Source organism: Apteryx mantelli, chromosome Z (assembly GCF_036417845.1).
Source record: "Apteryx mantelli isolate bAptMan1 chromosome Z, bAptMan1.hap1, whole genome shotgun sequence".
Classification (NCBI taxonomy): Eukaryota; Metazoa; Chordata; class Aves; order Apterygiformes; family Apterygidae; genus Apteryx; species Apteryx mantelli.
In genome coordinates, this window is record NC_090020.1 from 70764532 (window position 1) to 70781870 (window position 17339).

General features: G+C 37.4%; 1 protein-coding gene across 4 annotated transcripts in view; it reads right to left on the reverse strand.

Annotated features, from left to right (window-relative positions):
- Positions 1 to 17339, reverse strand: part of NNT (nicotinamide nucleotide transhydrogenase) — a 43952-nt gene that overhangs the window by 17098 nt on the left and 9515 nt on the right. For all 4 annotated transcript variants that reach the window (XM_067315495.1, XM_067315494.1, XM_067315496.1 and 1 more), the window contains 13 exons: positions 16601 to 16688; positions 15845 to 15933; positions 13994 to 14181; positions 12697 to 12830; positions 11080 to 11271; positions 9277 to 9430; positions 8254 to 8415; positions 7233 to 7343; positions 6144 to 6289; positions 4881 to 5076; positions 4023 to 4256; positions 1765 to 1925; positions 853 to 1032 (listed from right to left, as the gene is read on the reverse strand). In XM_067315495.1, coding sequence (XP_067171596.1) covers positions 853 to 1032; positions 1765 to 1925; positions 4023 to 4256; positions 4881 to 5076; positions 6144 to 6289; positions 7233 to 7343; positions 8254 to 8415; positions 9277 to 9430; positions 11080 to 11271; positions 12697 to 12830; positions 13994 to 14181; positions 15845 to 15933; positions 16601 to 16688 — 2035 coding nt within the window. The remainder of the gene's footprint in view (positions 1 to 852; positions 1033 to 1764; positions 1926 to 4022; positions 4257 to 4880; positions 5077 to 6143; positions 6290 to 7232; positions 7344 to 8253; positions 8416 to 9276; positions 9431 to 11079; positions 11272 to 12696; positions 12831 to 13993; positions 14182 to 15844; positions 15934 to 16600; positions 16689 to 17339) is intronic.

Consider the following 17339-nt stretch of genomic DNA (forward strand, 5'->3'; position numbering starts at 1 on the left):
CTATACAGAACATTCCCTATGTGATACTATTTTAACAGCAGAGACAGTAAAGGAAGACAGTCATGGCTGATCATAGGATAATAGGACAGTGACACTGATAGTAAAAGAATGCAAGAGCAGAAGGTGAAACAGAATTACACAGCAGAGAGTCAGGAGTTTACCAGCTGTTGCGTTATAAGCACTTTTCTTTAAGTCATTACCCTCTCCATCTTGGACAATAAAAGGGAAACACACACAGGAAAGAAAAAAAAGACTTCTCTGCAAGTGTTCCAGAAAAACAGACCATTACTAGTAATGAAATATGATTACATGGAGAGTTTAAGTTTGCTCTGACACAGAAATTAATCAGCAATACATTAATGCAAGCCTGCTGCCACCCCGTGGTACTTCAAAGTAACTGTTCTCTGAACAAAGTATTTAGCACACTTTGCTATACTTCAAAAAACAAAGTTTAAAGTTACTCTCTAATCAAGCCACACACAGTAGGTTTCGTAGGAACTCACTATTGAAAATATTTCCTGCTGATAAAGCAACAAAGTCTTAAACTTAACAACACTGCAGAGTGACATGATTAGACAGTCGAGCACATGTAATCATACCTATCTGGGTTTAGATTCAGACTGAACGCCCAAGTCAGTGTAAAGACCTTCCTCAATTTCATTGAGTTTTGAAGTATCTCTCCAAAGCCAAAGAGGTATGACTTACATCCAGTTCCAGAATTTCCACCAGGAACCTTCTAGTCTCTAAACACCTAGTAGTCTGGTCTTCCAATTGCTTATCTTCTTAGCAAACATTCTGAGTAAGGTTTTTTACTATTTGGTAAAAAAGGCACAATTTCTGTTCAGTTCTTACCACACACATGATGTAAGAGAGGATGGCCCCAGAGGAGCCAATGAGTGCACCAACAATGGTCAGCAAGTTGTTGTTCAGTAGGAAGCCCTCAGCACACAAAGCCCATCCAGAATAACTGTTCAGGACAGTAATTACTACAGGCATGTCAGCACCTCCAATAGCTGCTGTTAAAGTGACACCCTGGAAAAGGAAAGAAAATACACACTTCAATATAAGCTATAAATGCAGAGAAGATAGTCTGTCTGCAGCATTAAAAAATAAATATGGAGTTATGTAGAAAATACTTGGATTTGTTATTACATAAGAGAGATCAAATTGTGGCCTGAGCACAGGATTTATTGATTCCACCTAACAAGAGGGAACAGGAAAGCACTCCACTATCCTCATCCCACATTTATTCACTATTTTTACAGACACAAAAAAAAAAATCCCGCCAGCTCAGTGGAACTGTTCACACCAGTAAGTTATTCATACTGAACAGTTTTTACAAGACTCAGCTTATAGCAGGGTAATATTCAGGGTAAATGTTGCAACAGCTGGAGTAAGTGCAGAAGGGAAGAATGGAGATAACTTCATTAAGTTATCATGACAATCTATACATCCAATGCTCTTATAATTGTTTAAGGATGAACTTTCCAAAAAGTCTTAAAACTCAGTTTGTCATATAAAAGGTTCCATTAAGTCATAGCTGCAAAAAAAATTACATAAATACATGCCTGTTCTTTGGAACAGTTCTGTTTTACAGCTAGATTTAGGAAAGTTAGTTGCTACTTGCTAGTAAAGTTAACAGACAGGCACTATGATGGTGACTCAAGATGGTAAAATACAATCATTAAGGGAAGAGGGACTTGGAAAGCTGAAGAACAAACTGTTTACACAATCTATTTTACCTCCTACAGTTCCCCAACTTACCATTATGGCTGAGAGGGCTGACACAGAACCTAAACAAGTAATTCCCGTAGTGTAACTAGGATCAATCATGTATGGAACCATTCCGCCAATGCTGGCGGCCAGCAACCCTGCATTCAATGCATGTCGACCAGGCAAGAGCAGTGGTGCAGAATTCAGGATACCTGCAATCAAATGCATTATCATATTCAGAGATTAATACATACATGCAGGAGAGCCTGTCTGTTGCCACAGAGAAGACTGAATACCTCAGCAAAAGAAAATTTAAAAAAGCAAAGAAAACAGGGAAGAAAAGATAAAACAAGAAATTAGCTGAAGCTGTGACCTCATGCTGACTCAGTATTGCAACAACACACCTTCAGACATTATTCCAGACTCTCAAATACCCGTTTAAACTCTTGTTTTATTCCCTAATCTCTCTGAAATTATTCATGATAACCTATCAAAGATCTCGCTCATCAACAGAAAACTCAAATTAGAGTTATCCTACTATTAAAAAAAAAAAGTCCAAAACATAAAGAAGTATGGGCAAAACAAGTTTGTAAAAAATGAATATAGTCACTTATATTATGACATACGTGTGAGCACATTCAGAGAACTTATAGGAAATCCTATTAATTACTAGTTGTAGCACAGCCTGGAAGCATCTTAAACTCCCTTTGCTAGTCAGGGCAGAGTGTTTTAAATGTAGTATCCCTACTTGTGAAAAAGCAACTTTGGTCAGCTTTTCCTGGAAAACAGTTTTATTCTGAACTCTATATTTTTGCCAGACAGGGGGGAGGAAAGGTCTTCTACTGAAGGCACTAAGACATTTCATAGTGATGTTCCTAAGGAATCTAGACGCTGTGTATTCAAAAAGGTGTTTGACATTGTCTGCATTTTAGCTCTAACATGCCTAGCACAAGGAAGTCTAAGATCAGAGTTGGAAGCTATTTATGTAACATATTTCTTCTTTCATATCCTGCTCAGAAGTTACAAAAAATGAAACAGACTTTAGCACTACATAGTTTTGAATTATTCAAGACTTGCATCAACACCAACTCGAGTCTCGTTTTTCTACACATAAACAATAAGAGGGTCTTTAAAAATACAGGTGTTTCTATTATTGCTTTAGTTCCTTGTGATATTGAAAGAAAACCTCCTAAGACGAAGAGGTGGAGGAAAGACATTTACTTTCCTCACTCCTTTCAAAAAGCCTTTTTTTTTTTTCCCCCTCTCCTCTTTTTTTTAATATCTAGCAACTAAGAATATCACATCTGTTCTTGAGCATCTCTTGGGTGGTTCAAAAGTGTAGTTTGACAAACAGAAGGAGGACAGTGACCACTGATAGCTATGTACTCACTTTTAAGTGTTAAATTATGCACTGGCATAAAAACACATTAATATAAAAACCTCTTCCTACCCAGTTGGTCATCTTTCTGTTTTCAAATGCTTTAATTTCACCAGTTCCCTCAGTCACACAGTGTGATAGATCATAATCTAGATCTATGCATATGCTGGCAGGGAGTTGAGGGGAAGAGAGATTTGTGGGTATTTGTGTGATTCAGTTTAAAAGGCCAAATACAGATTTGTTTGTTTGTTTTTTTGCTATAGAACAGCTCTAGCTGACCTAGCTTGAGCAGGGAGGGTTGAACTAGATGATCTCCAGAGGTCCCTTCCAACTTCAACCATTCTGAGATTTTGTAAGTAGATAGAATGGATCGGATGATTTAACGTGAGGCAGCCCTAACTGATACTGCAAAAGTACCTATCTAAAGGAAGCCTGCAATGCAGAGAACAGAACTCCATAAATACTAGTGATGCTCACTGAGTCCAGTAAGACCTTGGCTTCAATTAAAACATCTGCTCAGGAAGATTGAGTTGTAATCACAAGAGTTCAATAAATAAAATAGAGAAACAGTGTCAGGCACTGTCTCTTAAACAACAATTCTTAAAAAAAAAAAAAGAAAAAAAACCACACACACACCCCACACACTTCTTTCTAGACAAGATGAATTGGAAAAAGTTTACATGATTTGCTAATTAATAGCAGTAACATGACCAAACACTGAATACAAACCATTCATAAAGTTAGTACACAAAGCAGGAACAGAATTAAAAAAAGAAAGTACAGTCACAAGAATTAAACATAACATTTACCTGATGCAAAATACAAGGTTTCTTTCCAATTACACAGCAGTCTAAAGGTAGAGCTAAAGCCTAGAAGAAAAAAAACTTAAAAAATATATATATAATACTTAGTTCTGAATGGAAGGTCTCACCTTGCAGTTTTCCATAAGCAACAAGAGAGCCACTGAAAGTGACTCCGCCAATATATGTTCCAAGGTATGCTACAATCTTGGTGAGGTTTGCAGCTGGATCAGTAGCAAAGTGAGGATACTCGATCATGTATTCTGCCACACAGGTGAGAACAGCAGCCAAACCCACCAAACTATGGAAAGCAGCAACTAGCTGAGGCAAATCTGAAATTTGGATGCGTTTAGCAATTGTCAAACCTATTGAAAGATGAAGACAGAGGCAAAGTGTTACAACACACAATTAAACTGTGCAATCAAAAACTGATGCATTTTCAATGTGCAGTCAATACACATAGACACACACTTCCTCTCATGGAAACATTTGTTCTAGGCTATAAATTGCCGTCTACAGCATTTAACTGGAAGATGCACATCTATTTTGTGCAATGAGAATATCATGCAAATTAGAAAGAAGATTAAAGTGTATGAAGTACTAAGAAGTTTCATTAAGTATTGGGAAATCCAACATTTTCTATGAAGATGGCACAGTATGAAAAAGAATTTGACAATATTCAGTCAGCAATTAAACTTGAGCATGGGCTTGGGTATACTAACCTGTGCACGCCCAGTTTTCCTAACCATTATAGAGAAACTACGCATTCCTGATTTCCTGCTAGTTCCCCCTTTCTTTATTGCATCCTGACGCAATAATAAAAGCCCTGGGACTTATGATTCTTTGATTCATGCACTTGCAAAAATAACATAAGCAAGTCATAAACATAAGTTAGTCATTTCACCTGTGACCTATACAATATTATGCATATACAAAGCCTGCATAAATGCACATGTAGTGCATATAAAAAAAATTTATAATATACATACCTATGGTACCACCAAGTGCCATTGCGCCTGACATCTGAGCCAACAACTCAGGTGATGGTTTAAGGCCTCCAAGAGTTGCTGCTAAACCTCCAGCAACACCTATCATACCCAAAGCATTGCCAAGACGAGCAGTTCCTTGGGTGGACAGACCAGCCAGGGCACCAACACAGCATAAGCCTGAGGCCAGATACATCATCTTTAAAATAAGGAAAACAGGTATGTATGTATATATGAAGTAGAGGCATACAGTGCATAATATACTATTATTAAAATCTTTCTCATTATTTCACAAAAGGGGCAGATTTCTCCTGAATGTGTATAACTCGCCAAGTTATTTGTTCTTTACTGAAGTAGAAGTCAGACTGAGAAACTGTCATAACAGATGCAATTTTGGCCAATTAAAATGTGACATCTATTAAAACATTTTCCTTTTGTTTCATGACCTTAGTTCATCTGTATTGTGAAAACCAAATTTGAGTAAAACTAACTTTCCTCTTTAAGTTCAGAAGCGAATTTTTCTTTAGTACAATTCAATTAGCACTGGCATTAAAGTTCAACTGTCCTAATTGTTGTAAGAATAGTCTTGGAATTTACCTATGATGCATTTGAACTCCTGTTTTCAAAAAGAAAAAGCAAATTTAAATGAACTGAGCTGTACATAACATATCTAGATTACTAAAAAAAAAAAAAAAAAAAACCACACCCCAGTGCTTGTGAAGTAATGTATTACAAGTCCCCAGAATAAAGCTGTGCCTGGATTCACTTCTATACAGAAGGTAACACATCTTCATTTGCTACGTATTGAAACAAATGCAAAAAGTGTACCATTAGAGATGCAATAAGTACAATCTCTGTACACCCCTCTGTGCTGAAATCCTATCCCATCCCATCCAAACGCTGCATCTCCCTTAACTGTCACTCCAAGTTGAACTTTTAAAAACATTTAAACCAAAGACTGGTTTCTGTACTCATTTTAATATTTAAGGTGCAATTTAGGAACTATCCAATAAGTAATACAGTACCGGCTGCTTAAGAAGGAAAAAAAATTTCTAATAGCTTTTAAAATGTTCAGATTCAGCATTTAGGGCATGACTGCAAGCTTAAACTTAATCAACTTCAGACTGGTCTTGTGGGAGTAAGTAGCTGATGAAAAGACCATAAATAATTTGCTACTTAATAAGCTCAACAGAGCAAGCAATGCAGAAGCATGTCGTGCTCTGAACAGCAGGCTCAGAGCCAAAAAGAAGTTAAGCACATGCTTACCTGTTCAATATTATAGCCACCACTGAGAGCAGCTGCATAGCCTCCTACAAATACACCACCAGGAAGCAGGTACAAGTAGTTGTATTCAGGAGGATCTGTGGGACGTTTGAACATATCCAGCATTCTCTGTGTAACTAGAAATCCACCTGGCCAAAAAAAAAAAAAAAAAACAAAAAACCCCCCTGAAACTAAGCACATGCCAAACTGAGAAAAATATTTGGTTAAACCATATCACCACATGGAGACAAGTTAACAACTGACAACAACAAAGCCTTTGAAAAGCTAGTAAGTTGGAGATCCACCAGGAAACAAAAGTGAAATTATGGTGAGAGTCTTTTTTTCCTTAGCTGTTGGAAGGAATTCATCAAAGGAGGAGTCAGAGCCCAGAGGACTGGCTCTAGCTCGATACTCTACAAACAGGAGGAACTTTCCTATTTCTTTTAGATGGCTTGCTTCTTTGCTCATGCTCCCAACAATTTACCTCCTCAGAAACATGCACTGTATTACACCAAAGACACTTCACCCATAATGCCAGAATGCATCACGTGCCTCAGAAGTCCACAATGGAAATTCTGCAGGAGGTGTTTTTTGATCTTGTTATCAAAATACTGACTATGGGGTACAGCTTTGTTTATGACACTGCTCTTTTCCCTGTCTACTCCAGCTAGAAAACAGTATTTGTAAGTCACATGGCTTGATTTCACTTTTTTTTTTAATTATAAAGCTACATCTTTTGAAGATCGAGCAAATAGAATTTTGTTCTATGTCATTGATATATCTTGCAAGTAGAACAGGAATACAAGGACAAATGCAGTACCATCTCTGGATAAACAGGAAGAGATTATTTCATATAGTCATCACCCAAAGGATGCTCTAAAATATAAAAGAACATTTAAATGCTTCCCCAAAAAGAGGTTACTCCAAGAAGTATGTGAACCAGATATTCTAACTACTACGAAAATTTTATCATTGTGTCAGATCCTATTTCCAGAATAGTATATCTCAAATCTATACATTTAAAGAACTAGAAGAAATAAATGAATTACACAAGTGCTTTAAGTTACCTTCAGAGAAAACTAACACTCATACCTGCAATATTGACTGATGAGATAAAGGCAGAAAGTACCGCCAGACTTTGAGGAGCATTTTCAGGTATATAGTGTCCTCCCATCAATACCAGCCCACCAACTGCAGTTAGTCCTATTTAAAAGGGGAAAGAGTTATTGAACCTAAACAGATTCACTATTCTAGCAAGCTTCCTTTCAATTGTCAAGCAGATACTAGTTCATTCAAATTTTGTACTGTACTCTCCACATTAGTATCTAACAAAGACTGCCATGAGCTTTTTTTTTTTCCCCCCAGTAATACCAACATGTTTCAAAAGAAAAAAAAGTTATATGAATGTAGATTTGAAGTGCTGTCCCTCAAGGGAGGAAAAAAAAGCTGATGAGCTGAAAACAAATTGTTTTCAGCTGCAGGCAACTAGAACTCAGAACTGGTCAACTCTGACTTCATTATTCAAATTGCAAAAGACCATCCCAGTCTGACAGAAATTGTACAGTAGAAAAGACCAACTCATGTTGATCATCAGATCAAATACTCAAGTTTTTTATTTGTTTGTTTTTGAAAAGGGAGTGAAAGTTACAAATCTTACAAGTCACTGTTGGGAAATCCGCCCTCCCCCCAAAAATCACATGGTTTGAGGAGAGACAAAAAAGGAAGAAAGCAAGCAAGCAGGAGAGAGAAGTTATTTTAAGGGCAGAATTTTGGAGAGACTGGAAGAAAGATATATTGTGTGTTGTATGAAAGGAGAGACTGCAGCACTCCAAATAAAGCACACTTTAAGCCAGATGCTTTAAGAGTGGAAAATTACTTATGAAGATCAAGAATATGCAGCACCATGACCACCTTTCTTTTGAAAAACTTACTCTTTGGAAGAGTATGCCTCAGATGTCGTTGCTATTTATGAAAGCAAACTCAGAGGTGCAAAGTAGTACTAGGCTTTTAAAATTTTAAAAAGGCATACCATCAAAATTATGCCTAAAAGTCAAGTAAAAGGAGCTGTGCCTACCTCACACAGAAAATGAGCAATTCTGTAACAGCTACTTACCTGAAATAGCATTAGTCACTGACATGAGCGGAGAGTGAAGAGCAGGAGTCACGCCCCAAACTGTATGGTACCCCACTAGCCCAGCGAGGCCAAACGTCGTCACCATTTGCGTGAAAGCAGCATTTGGAGCTGCAATGCCCAGTCCTAACATGGTAGCTAAACCTAGAAGAAAATCATAGTAAAGCTTTTCAGTGACTTCTGAATGGTTTCTTACATTTAAGCTCCGTAAAACACTAGTCCAGTATTGAGCTAAATGCAAAACAGTTTTGTGCACAGGCTCTTTCCAAAATCAGAAGGATTGTCTTTGTCTAGCACAAGGCTCTAAAGGTGCTAGTGTTTCTTTTAAAATAGAAAATAAATACATAAATATGATGCAGCCACTTTTGTTATGCATGCACATGAAGCAGCAAGGATAGTTTTCTTCCCTAACACTGCCTCCTGTCACTCTCCTGTTCTGTAACAAAAATGTAGAAGAGTCACAATCATGTTAAGATACTACTGCAAGACTTAAAAGTAATGAATACTCAATTCATTAACTACCAGCACACAATTTCTGATGTACGCACAACATTAAATGACAGGAACTGCCAATACTTACCTGCGAAAACAACTCATGTTCCCCACACTTAGGTAAGATTGTGGGCATTTAAGTCTCACAAAGCATAAAGGTTGAGGAAAGCAATGCCATTAAATTGATTCTGCTGCAAAGTATGCACACAGTCCCTTGCAGGAGTCCTGAAAAATGCTAAGTATTTTACTGAAATTTAATTAAGAAGGTCAGAAACATATTCATGCTCACAGCATGACTCAGCACTGCTTGAAATGTTAATATTTTTGGTTAAGTTTCTAAAGTTTTATTCTCCGCTCAAAAGCGATTATTGCAGGGCACTGATTTTGTACTAGGATATACCAGTCAACCAACTGCTCTCCCAGACAGTTACTAAATCAAATGAGTAAGATGCGTAGTCACTTAAAATATTAGCCAAATAAGAATCACTCTACACTGATTCTCCAGTTGCCTACCTGTTGTATATACAGATGCACTAGTCATAGTTTTTCTAAAAGGTGTAATAGTAGCTGCTTTTTCCGCTTCCAGCTCTGCTACAGTCTTCTGCTTCACAGGGGCTCCTTGAGGAATGTTATTTGGTGGAGGTGCTGGGAAAATTACCTTGCCATCCTGACAAGAGATATTTACAGTTATCCCTAACATAGTAGATTCTTTAAAAATAGAGTCCAGTCTTCTCTGTCCTTAGCTTGGATGAGCCTCAACATCCTAGAGCCATGCCACAAGAATAGCTTCCTCTTTCCACACAAGTAATAGTTTGCAAGGCTGGATGAGATGTACAGCCTGACCAAATTAACCATATTGATTCACATTTTTCTGACAAGACTTAACATCAGTATCCCAGAACGCCTGTTAACACCACAGTACATGGCTTGAAAGCAGGAACCAAAACAAAGAGGGAAAGTTCATTAATGGAAAATATTTTTCCAAAGTAAAACAGGGCTATGGAAATGGCAAATTCTGCTACAGATTTGAAATGCAATCCGAACCTGTAAGGTTCCAGACATGGTGTCTCACATTTCTTGACATTCTCCAAGCCTCTGGAGGAGTCATGCCTTGAATTGTCAAGCCTCAAAGTTGTATACACCACTTCAGTGGCTGGGGAGTGCTGAAGTAAATACAGTGCTTTCTCCACAGTAGGTAATAATAGGCATTAGAAAAATCTTGGTTAAAATTATCCAGCAAAACTCAAAAAAGAGAGAGTAACCCTTACCTAAACTACAGATTATTATTTTCCAATAGAACTTAAGTATTCTGCATGTCATGGTTGCACCAAGAGAGCCTATACTGGCCCGTGCCCTAAGTTTGTATTAGACAGACAAAGACAGAAAAATATAAGCAGTGGTGTGACCAGAGAGGTAAACAGAAAAGCTGGCAATACAATCCTATTTGACTCTCTAAATATCTGTGAGAGTACTGAGCTCACAAAACAGACATTTCTGACAAGTTCACGATCATAAACAGTTAAATTAAGCTCCTTTTGGACAAAAAAAAAAAATATATTAATCTAGAACATAAGAAGTACATATATTTCATCCTTTCTGACTCTGAAAAGGAGAATGTTAATTCCTGGTCTTATTTCAAGCCTCCCGGACAGATATCTAAGACAGCAGGCAATGGTGCACTGGGTAGAGAAGGAGCAATGACGTGGTTCTCTCACATGACGGTCTAGCTCATAATCCTGAAAAGAAATGTACACTCCTGATACCCATGTTGTACCTATTCTGTGCCTGAATTTCATGGGGTTTTTCTCCTTCCATGTGTGAAAGAAAGCTCAGTGTGAAAAAACTATTTGATTCAATTCAGCATTAAAATCCTTTGTTTTCTCTCTCTCTAAAGTTACTATTAGAAGAATAAAAATGTATTTATTAAAGCAAAGTTAAAGGAGGAATTCTTTCCAGTCCTCTAGTAGATATTTCAAAAATGTTAAATAACCATGTTTTTAATCACATGAATACAATCTGCAAATATAAATATTATACTTTTTTTTTTTTTTAAGTAATAAGCATATTAGGAATTTTTTTTAATCATGACAGGTACAAAATTTACAGACAGAAGCAAAAAGGTTCCCCTTTATGAAAAGGGACAGAGGACTATTCAGATGAATACAAATGTGATCACATATGCTGTCCATCAAGCTACCTGTAAAGTGTGTAAGCATGCAAGGCCTTTGAATGCCTTTTAGGAGACAGCACTGATAAATGTAGAAGTAAATACACAGGTTGCATCACAAATTAGAAAGATACCATTTATTGACTTACCTTCATTACTACAGTTCCCCTAATAACATGATCCAGAGTGCCATAATCAAATTCATCTTTTGGATCAAAGTAGAAGTTCTCTTTGTCAGGACTAATAGCCTTTAGGAGTTTGATAATATTATTGGAATATAGAGTACTGGCCTGGGTAGCCATTCTGCTAGGCAGGTCTGTGTAGCCAATGTGTGTAACACCCTAAAAAAATCCAAGTAAAGTATTAAGCATTCATTGAATTTCTGAAGAAGCATTTTCAGAAGGATGTACTGGAAGAGATACTATATACCCAAACAGTTCTGTTTATTTCTGTTTCTAAACTTGGTTAGAACTGTTACTGCAGCTTTACCAGCAGTGGCTGGGGGTAGAGGGGGAAGACTGTTACTCATGACTTAGAAAATTTAGCATGACCAAACCAAACACCTTAAATGCAACAAGCCTGAACAGAGAGGAGGATGTACTGGTGTAAGAGCTAGCCCTCTCCAAATATTACCATTCTCTCAAAACTCAGCTTCTTAAAGCAGTCAGATAACAGATTATCTGGCCCATTGCTTGGCATCAGTGCTACACTATACCCAGCAGTAGTACTCCTCTGGCTAAAACTGCTCCATGTAAATTCTCCATGTATCTGCTTATTTCTGTTCTGCATATTCTGCTTGCAAGTTCAGTTTTTAAGTAGTGACATCAGAAGCCCTAGAAAGCCGCAAAGCTAAACTCAATGTGCGACTCATTATACATGCACTGTCCGGTTCATACTAATGATAACAAAGGTAATGTGGTGTTAAACAGTACGTTCTACAGACTGCCCTGGAGCAAAACAGAAACAGCAGTATGCCCACACATTATCGAATAACAACCTTGGAAGTCTGCTACTTTGACCTCATCACCCAAATTTCTATAGCTGCTAACAGATTTCTCACATGTACAAAAATCCCACACCAAAAAAAAAGCAAAAAACCAAGCTCCCAGCTGAGTCTATGAACATTGGAAAAAACACAATGTAGTTCATTCAGTAAAGGGCAAGTTTGCCTAATTTCATGGACTAACTCATGCTACTTCTAGTTTGGGTAACAAGAGGTTTTGATACTCTAGGCCAGACATATTCATGTTGAAAACAGCTGGAGAAGTTGAAGATGTACCAAGACAGCACCCTCTTGAAGCTGAAATCATGTTGACCTAAGCCAGAGGCTTTGCACTGAAATGAACACTGACCTAGTCTGAACCTGCTCAGCTGCACCTGAGGTTACAGGGATTGTAACCTCCAATTGTGGGAGGTGATAAGCAAACTGAAGATACTGCTGCTGCTTCCTCTTTAGGTAGGCCAGATATCAGACCATACCCTCAGCTCAGCAGAGACAAATCACTGACTTCGAAGTCTAGGATATAATGCTTCCTTACTTTGCCAATCTAATTAACCCTGTAAAAAGGAATTTGTTTCTTTAAAAACCTTCAAATTATTATATATAATGTGACTTTGACAAAATTAAAATCTAAAGGATTACTTAAACCCAAATAGCATAAGCAGCTACTCATTTTCAGCACTCAGTTTACAAAATACAATCTTCAAATTAAGTATGAAAGTGAATTCGCACAAACTGAGAATGATCTGCAGTCCAAAATTCTCACCTTATGAATGTACAGTTCTCCAGGCTTTGTAGTTTCAATGTTTCCTCCTGCTTCTGCAGCTAAATCCACAACAACTGAACCTTCCTTCATTGATTCAATCATATCTTTCCTAAACAAGACGGGAGCTTTCTTACCTGACAAGACAAGACATAGTAAATTAAACACAAAATACAGCTTTAATCTGTAAGGCCCAGGAGACAAGTTCTCCCCTCCTATCTTCATAAACCTCTTGCTTGCCTCAGAAGCTATATTTGCATTTTATAGGTACAAAAAGGTCTGAATTTTTTGCTTAAGATGAAGAGTCATGGAGGACTTGCTTACACAGGCAGAGAGAAGAGATGCTGGAACATCTTGTACCCATGCACACATGTAAGGTGTTCATGGGCAGTCTAGCAAAGATCCTAGAAAGTCTGATTTTGTCCTTAGTAAACAGACAACTTCCAATCATACAATTCAAGTCATAGCCAAGCAACAAAAATGCCACATTAGAAGTTAAGACTGTTGCTGCACAATACAAAGCACTGAACATTAAGCTCTACCTTATTATGTTTTAATTACAAAACACAATCCTATTGCAACTGGACTTGCTTCAGTGCACATACTGGATATCAGAAATAACAGTGATACAATAAATACGCAGAAGAACTACATATTCTTGCTTTATTGTCTACTTCTTGTTTAGTAACAAAATATGAAGATATTAAGTCAAAGACTGCTAGTTTGTAGCAACATAACAGAGCATGAGCAAATATTTACTATGTACTTAGAAACAATGCAAGGATTTTAAATACATATATAAACTAAACTAATACTTGAGATTTCTTTATTTGGACTGTAGTGTAGATTCCAGTGCACCACTGTTATCCAGCAAGTCTGAGGAACCTTCAACTTTCTTCTCAAATGGCTCCAGGTTCAGGGAAGAATCAACAGATGAGGGAGGCATGGAGTAAATTACATAAGCACTCACAGAAAGCTCAGAAAACTAGATATTTCAGAGGAAAAGTAGAGCCTTTCCAGCAAGGCAATCTTTAGGTACAGAAGAATAGCACAGAGTGAACCAATAATTACTTCCCTGCAGGCTAAAGCTTTTTTCTCCTTTTCTAATGAAAACACAGTTGCAAAAGGAAAAAAAAAAAAAATCTCCTTAAAAACAGGCATTTATCAGGGAAGGGAAAAGGTACATGCTTACAAAGAGATAATTTATTTACACTTCCTTTGTTTTCACTGCAGGGACACCCCCAAAACATAAAAATTTACAAAAATAACTGAAAACTAGCATGTTGCATGTAAAACATACCTGGAATAAGTGCTGTAGTGATGATGATATCAACGTCTTGGCACTGCTTAGCAAAGAGTTTCATTTCAGCTTCAATAAATTCTTTAGACATTTCTTTAGCATAACCACCTTGTCCCTCTCCTGATTCCTTTAAGTCTACTTCCAAAGGCTCAGCACCAAGAGACTTGAACTGTTCCAGAGCTGCAGCTCTAGGGAAAGAAAATCAGAAGAGAAAAAAGAAAAAAAAAAAAAAAGTGGACTACCTAAAAAAAGGAAGTCCATTTTTAGCAGAAGCTCAATATACTTTGAGTTTTGAGGCCACTTTAGTAGCAGTTGTCTTCAGACAAGAGATACAAAGCTTATTCTAGGACTAAGGAGACCAGGATAAAAGCCTTCACTTTATTTGTTAAGTGGAACAGAAAGAGCATTTGCACCACTAACTTTAGGTTCCTCATGAGGACACTTTGATTAGGAATGAAGGCAGCCTACAGTTTCCTGCATAGTCAAATGAAGTTACCCTGAGAAGATGGCCAAAGCTGGGAGCTTAACCATTGACTAAGTCTGCTCACCTATTTCTCCTGCCTTCACTAGGTAAGTCTAAAACCCTAATTTAAATGCCTAAGATGGATGACAGACACTCCATAGCCTGTGTCCCCATCCTTAATCTGTGAAATGGGAACACCAGCAAGTCCCTTTTCACAGGGAATGCAACAGAGCTTTTGAGGCCTCTGAATACTATGGAGATCATAGTCATAAGGACCTTAGATGGATGACAAAATCCTTTGAAAAACTACAGTTTCACATCAGGTTATACCACAGTATACAATGAGAAACTAAATTCCAGGGGTGAGGTGAACATTCACCACATGCAAGTATTTACTACAAACATCCTTGTACATCAAGATAAAAGTACACAGGATGCTGAAAAGCATTTTATATCTGAAAACTTTTAGACAGATCTTGATCATGTTTAAGTAAAATGAGTCTTTCCAGTTTGTTTTATGAATTATGCTGTTTTTCCTAACAGAGTGAAGACTTTTTCCATATTGCACATCACAAATATGGAGATACTCATTCTTTCACATTAGGTATAACTAATCAGCACTAGATGTCATTTCTGCATGAAAATAAACATGTATAAGTATTTTTAATGCAGACACAATTTTAAGCACATACAAATTCAATATTAGAAGACCATTTAATATAGAAAGTTTAATCAAGTCTATGGTCCCTGTACAGACAAAAAGATAATAATTTTCCCAGTCTATTGCTCTAAAAATGACTATAGGACAAGAAAAATCCTTCTAAACGGAAAAAAGAGACCCCCAAGAGAGCAGCGCTTAATTCTACTCCAACTGCAGTCACTGTTCTTTCATCTTAAAGACATGAGTTCCCTAAATAAAATAATTCTCTCTCCTTTCCTTTTTTTTGTCCTTTCAGCAGATTGAAAGAAGTCTGACTTCAGAGAGTTCCTGGATAGCTTATCTGGGATCAGGAGAGTGGAGCTGAATGAGTATATGCAGCTATGAACCTGGATCAAAACAAGCTGTAAATGAGAGCATATAGACTCTTTCTCCACTATTTTGCCTTGTGTCCCCAAGAAGAGCACAGACACAAAATTCCAGACAAAAGCCCTATCTTTCTCATTTTTATAAAGCAGGACTTTTTTGATTCATATAGCTCTGATTTAATAATATAGACCCTTTGGAAGGTTTGGTTGCTGTTGGGAATAAAAATGGCAGAATAATGCAGGAATAAAAGCAGCAGGCAGGGAGTTGTGATTCAATAAAGCTTTTGCTGCAATACAAACAGCTACAAAGCAACTAACCTTAAAATCATTTTATATAGCCATTACTGTTTTCACACACCCACCTAGTATCAAATCCACGAACCACTGCACCCATCGATTTAGCTGCTCCTGCAGAAGCCAGGCCAGCAACTCCTCCTCCAATGATCAAGACCTAGAATGATACCATTATCATGCTTGGACCATAAACCAAAAATAGAGTCAGCTAGAAAAAGTAGCAAAATTGTACTGCGTTCACAACAGTAGAGATGCCTCATTACACAGTCATTTGAACAAGTTACCTTAGGACACAAAACCTAAAGTGACTTTGGTAAAGTTGCTCTGTAATCATCACAACTTTTAAACTGTTACTTTTAACTTCATCTATCTATGGCTAACAACGTAAGTAAGTCAAGGCAGGCTTTCCCCTTGATTTGTTTTAATTTTCTGGGGGTTTTCAGGTTTTTTTTTTTTTTTTTTTTTTTTTATTCTCAGACTTTCATTTCTCTTCATCCCAATCCACCTGCAACTCCAGTCAAGCAATCCCTTCCATCACAGCCTTCAACACGCCAGAACTCTTTACATCTCTGATCTTTCTTTACCGCTTCATAACTTTTCCTCATCCATCCATGCATACCTAGTCTGAAGTTTAAAAATAAGCAAACAAAAATAAAACTCATATTTTTCTACTCTTCAGCAAAAAAAAGGACTAAAAGTAGTGAGTAAAAATTACTAATTCCAAATGAGGAAAAAGCTTTTAACAGAAGCAGTTTCAGCAGTGGTTAGCTACACTCAGGAAATGACCTATTCTTCTGCTGTAGTACTTGTTTTATTGTACATACCTTGGCTGGAGGAACTTTACCAGCAGCTGTGATCTGACCCGTGAAAAATCGACCAAAGTGATTTGCTGCCAATACAACAGCCTTGTAACTGTCAAGTAAGGAAGACAAGAACACATTTCAGTATTTTCCCAGGCACAGCTTAATGCCATTCACTGACAGCAATCAAAAGAATACACTCTGGACCAAAGCATACGTACGATGAAACAAGTTTAATATTTTACTCTTGAGCACAAGTTTAATACTCTCTCTACCTTTGCTCATATTTATCATTACATCTTTTTTATGATGGAATGCATTTTCGGAGAGAATTCGTAGACAGCAATACACTGGATGTCCATAACTACTCACTCTCTCAAGTAGAATTCTGAATGCATAATAAACATGCAACCTGACAAAAGTTAACTTTGTCATCTTTGAAGCTACCTTCAAAGACTGCAACCTGAGGCTTGTTAGGGAAGGAACCACATACAAGCAACTAAAAACCCAGAGTAATTTTGCAGTAAGCAGTAACGCAGTAAGCATTTAGGCAAGCAAACAGCTTCAGAATAAGATACTCTCATCCCAGCTTTGCAAAGCTGTATGGCATAGGACAAGCTGCTTAACCTTTCTACCTCTGTTGCCCCATCTGCTTTCGTAGCCATCCTAGAACAGGTGGCTGGACACGGAGTTAACATCAGTACAGCTATTTGAAAATGCAGATTATTGTGGACTTGCATCTTTTCTTAACAGCGCACATTTT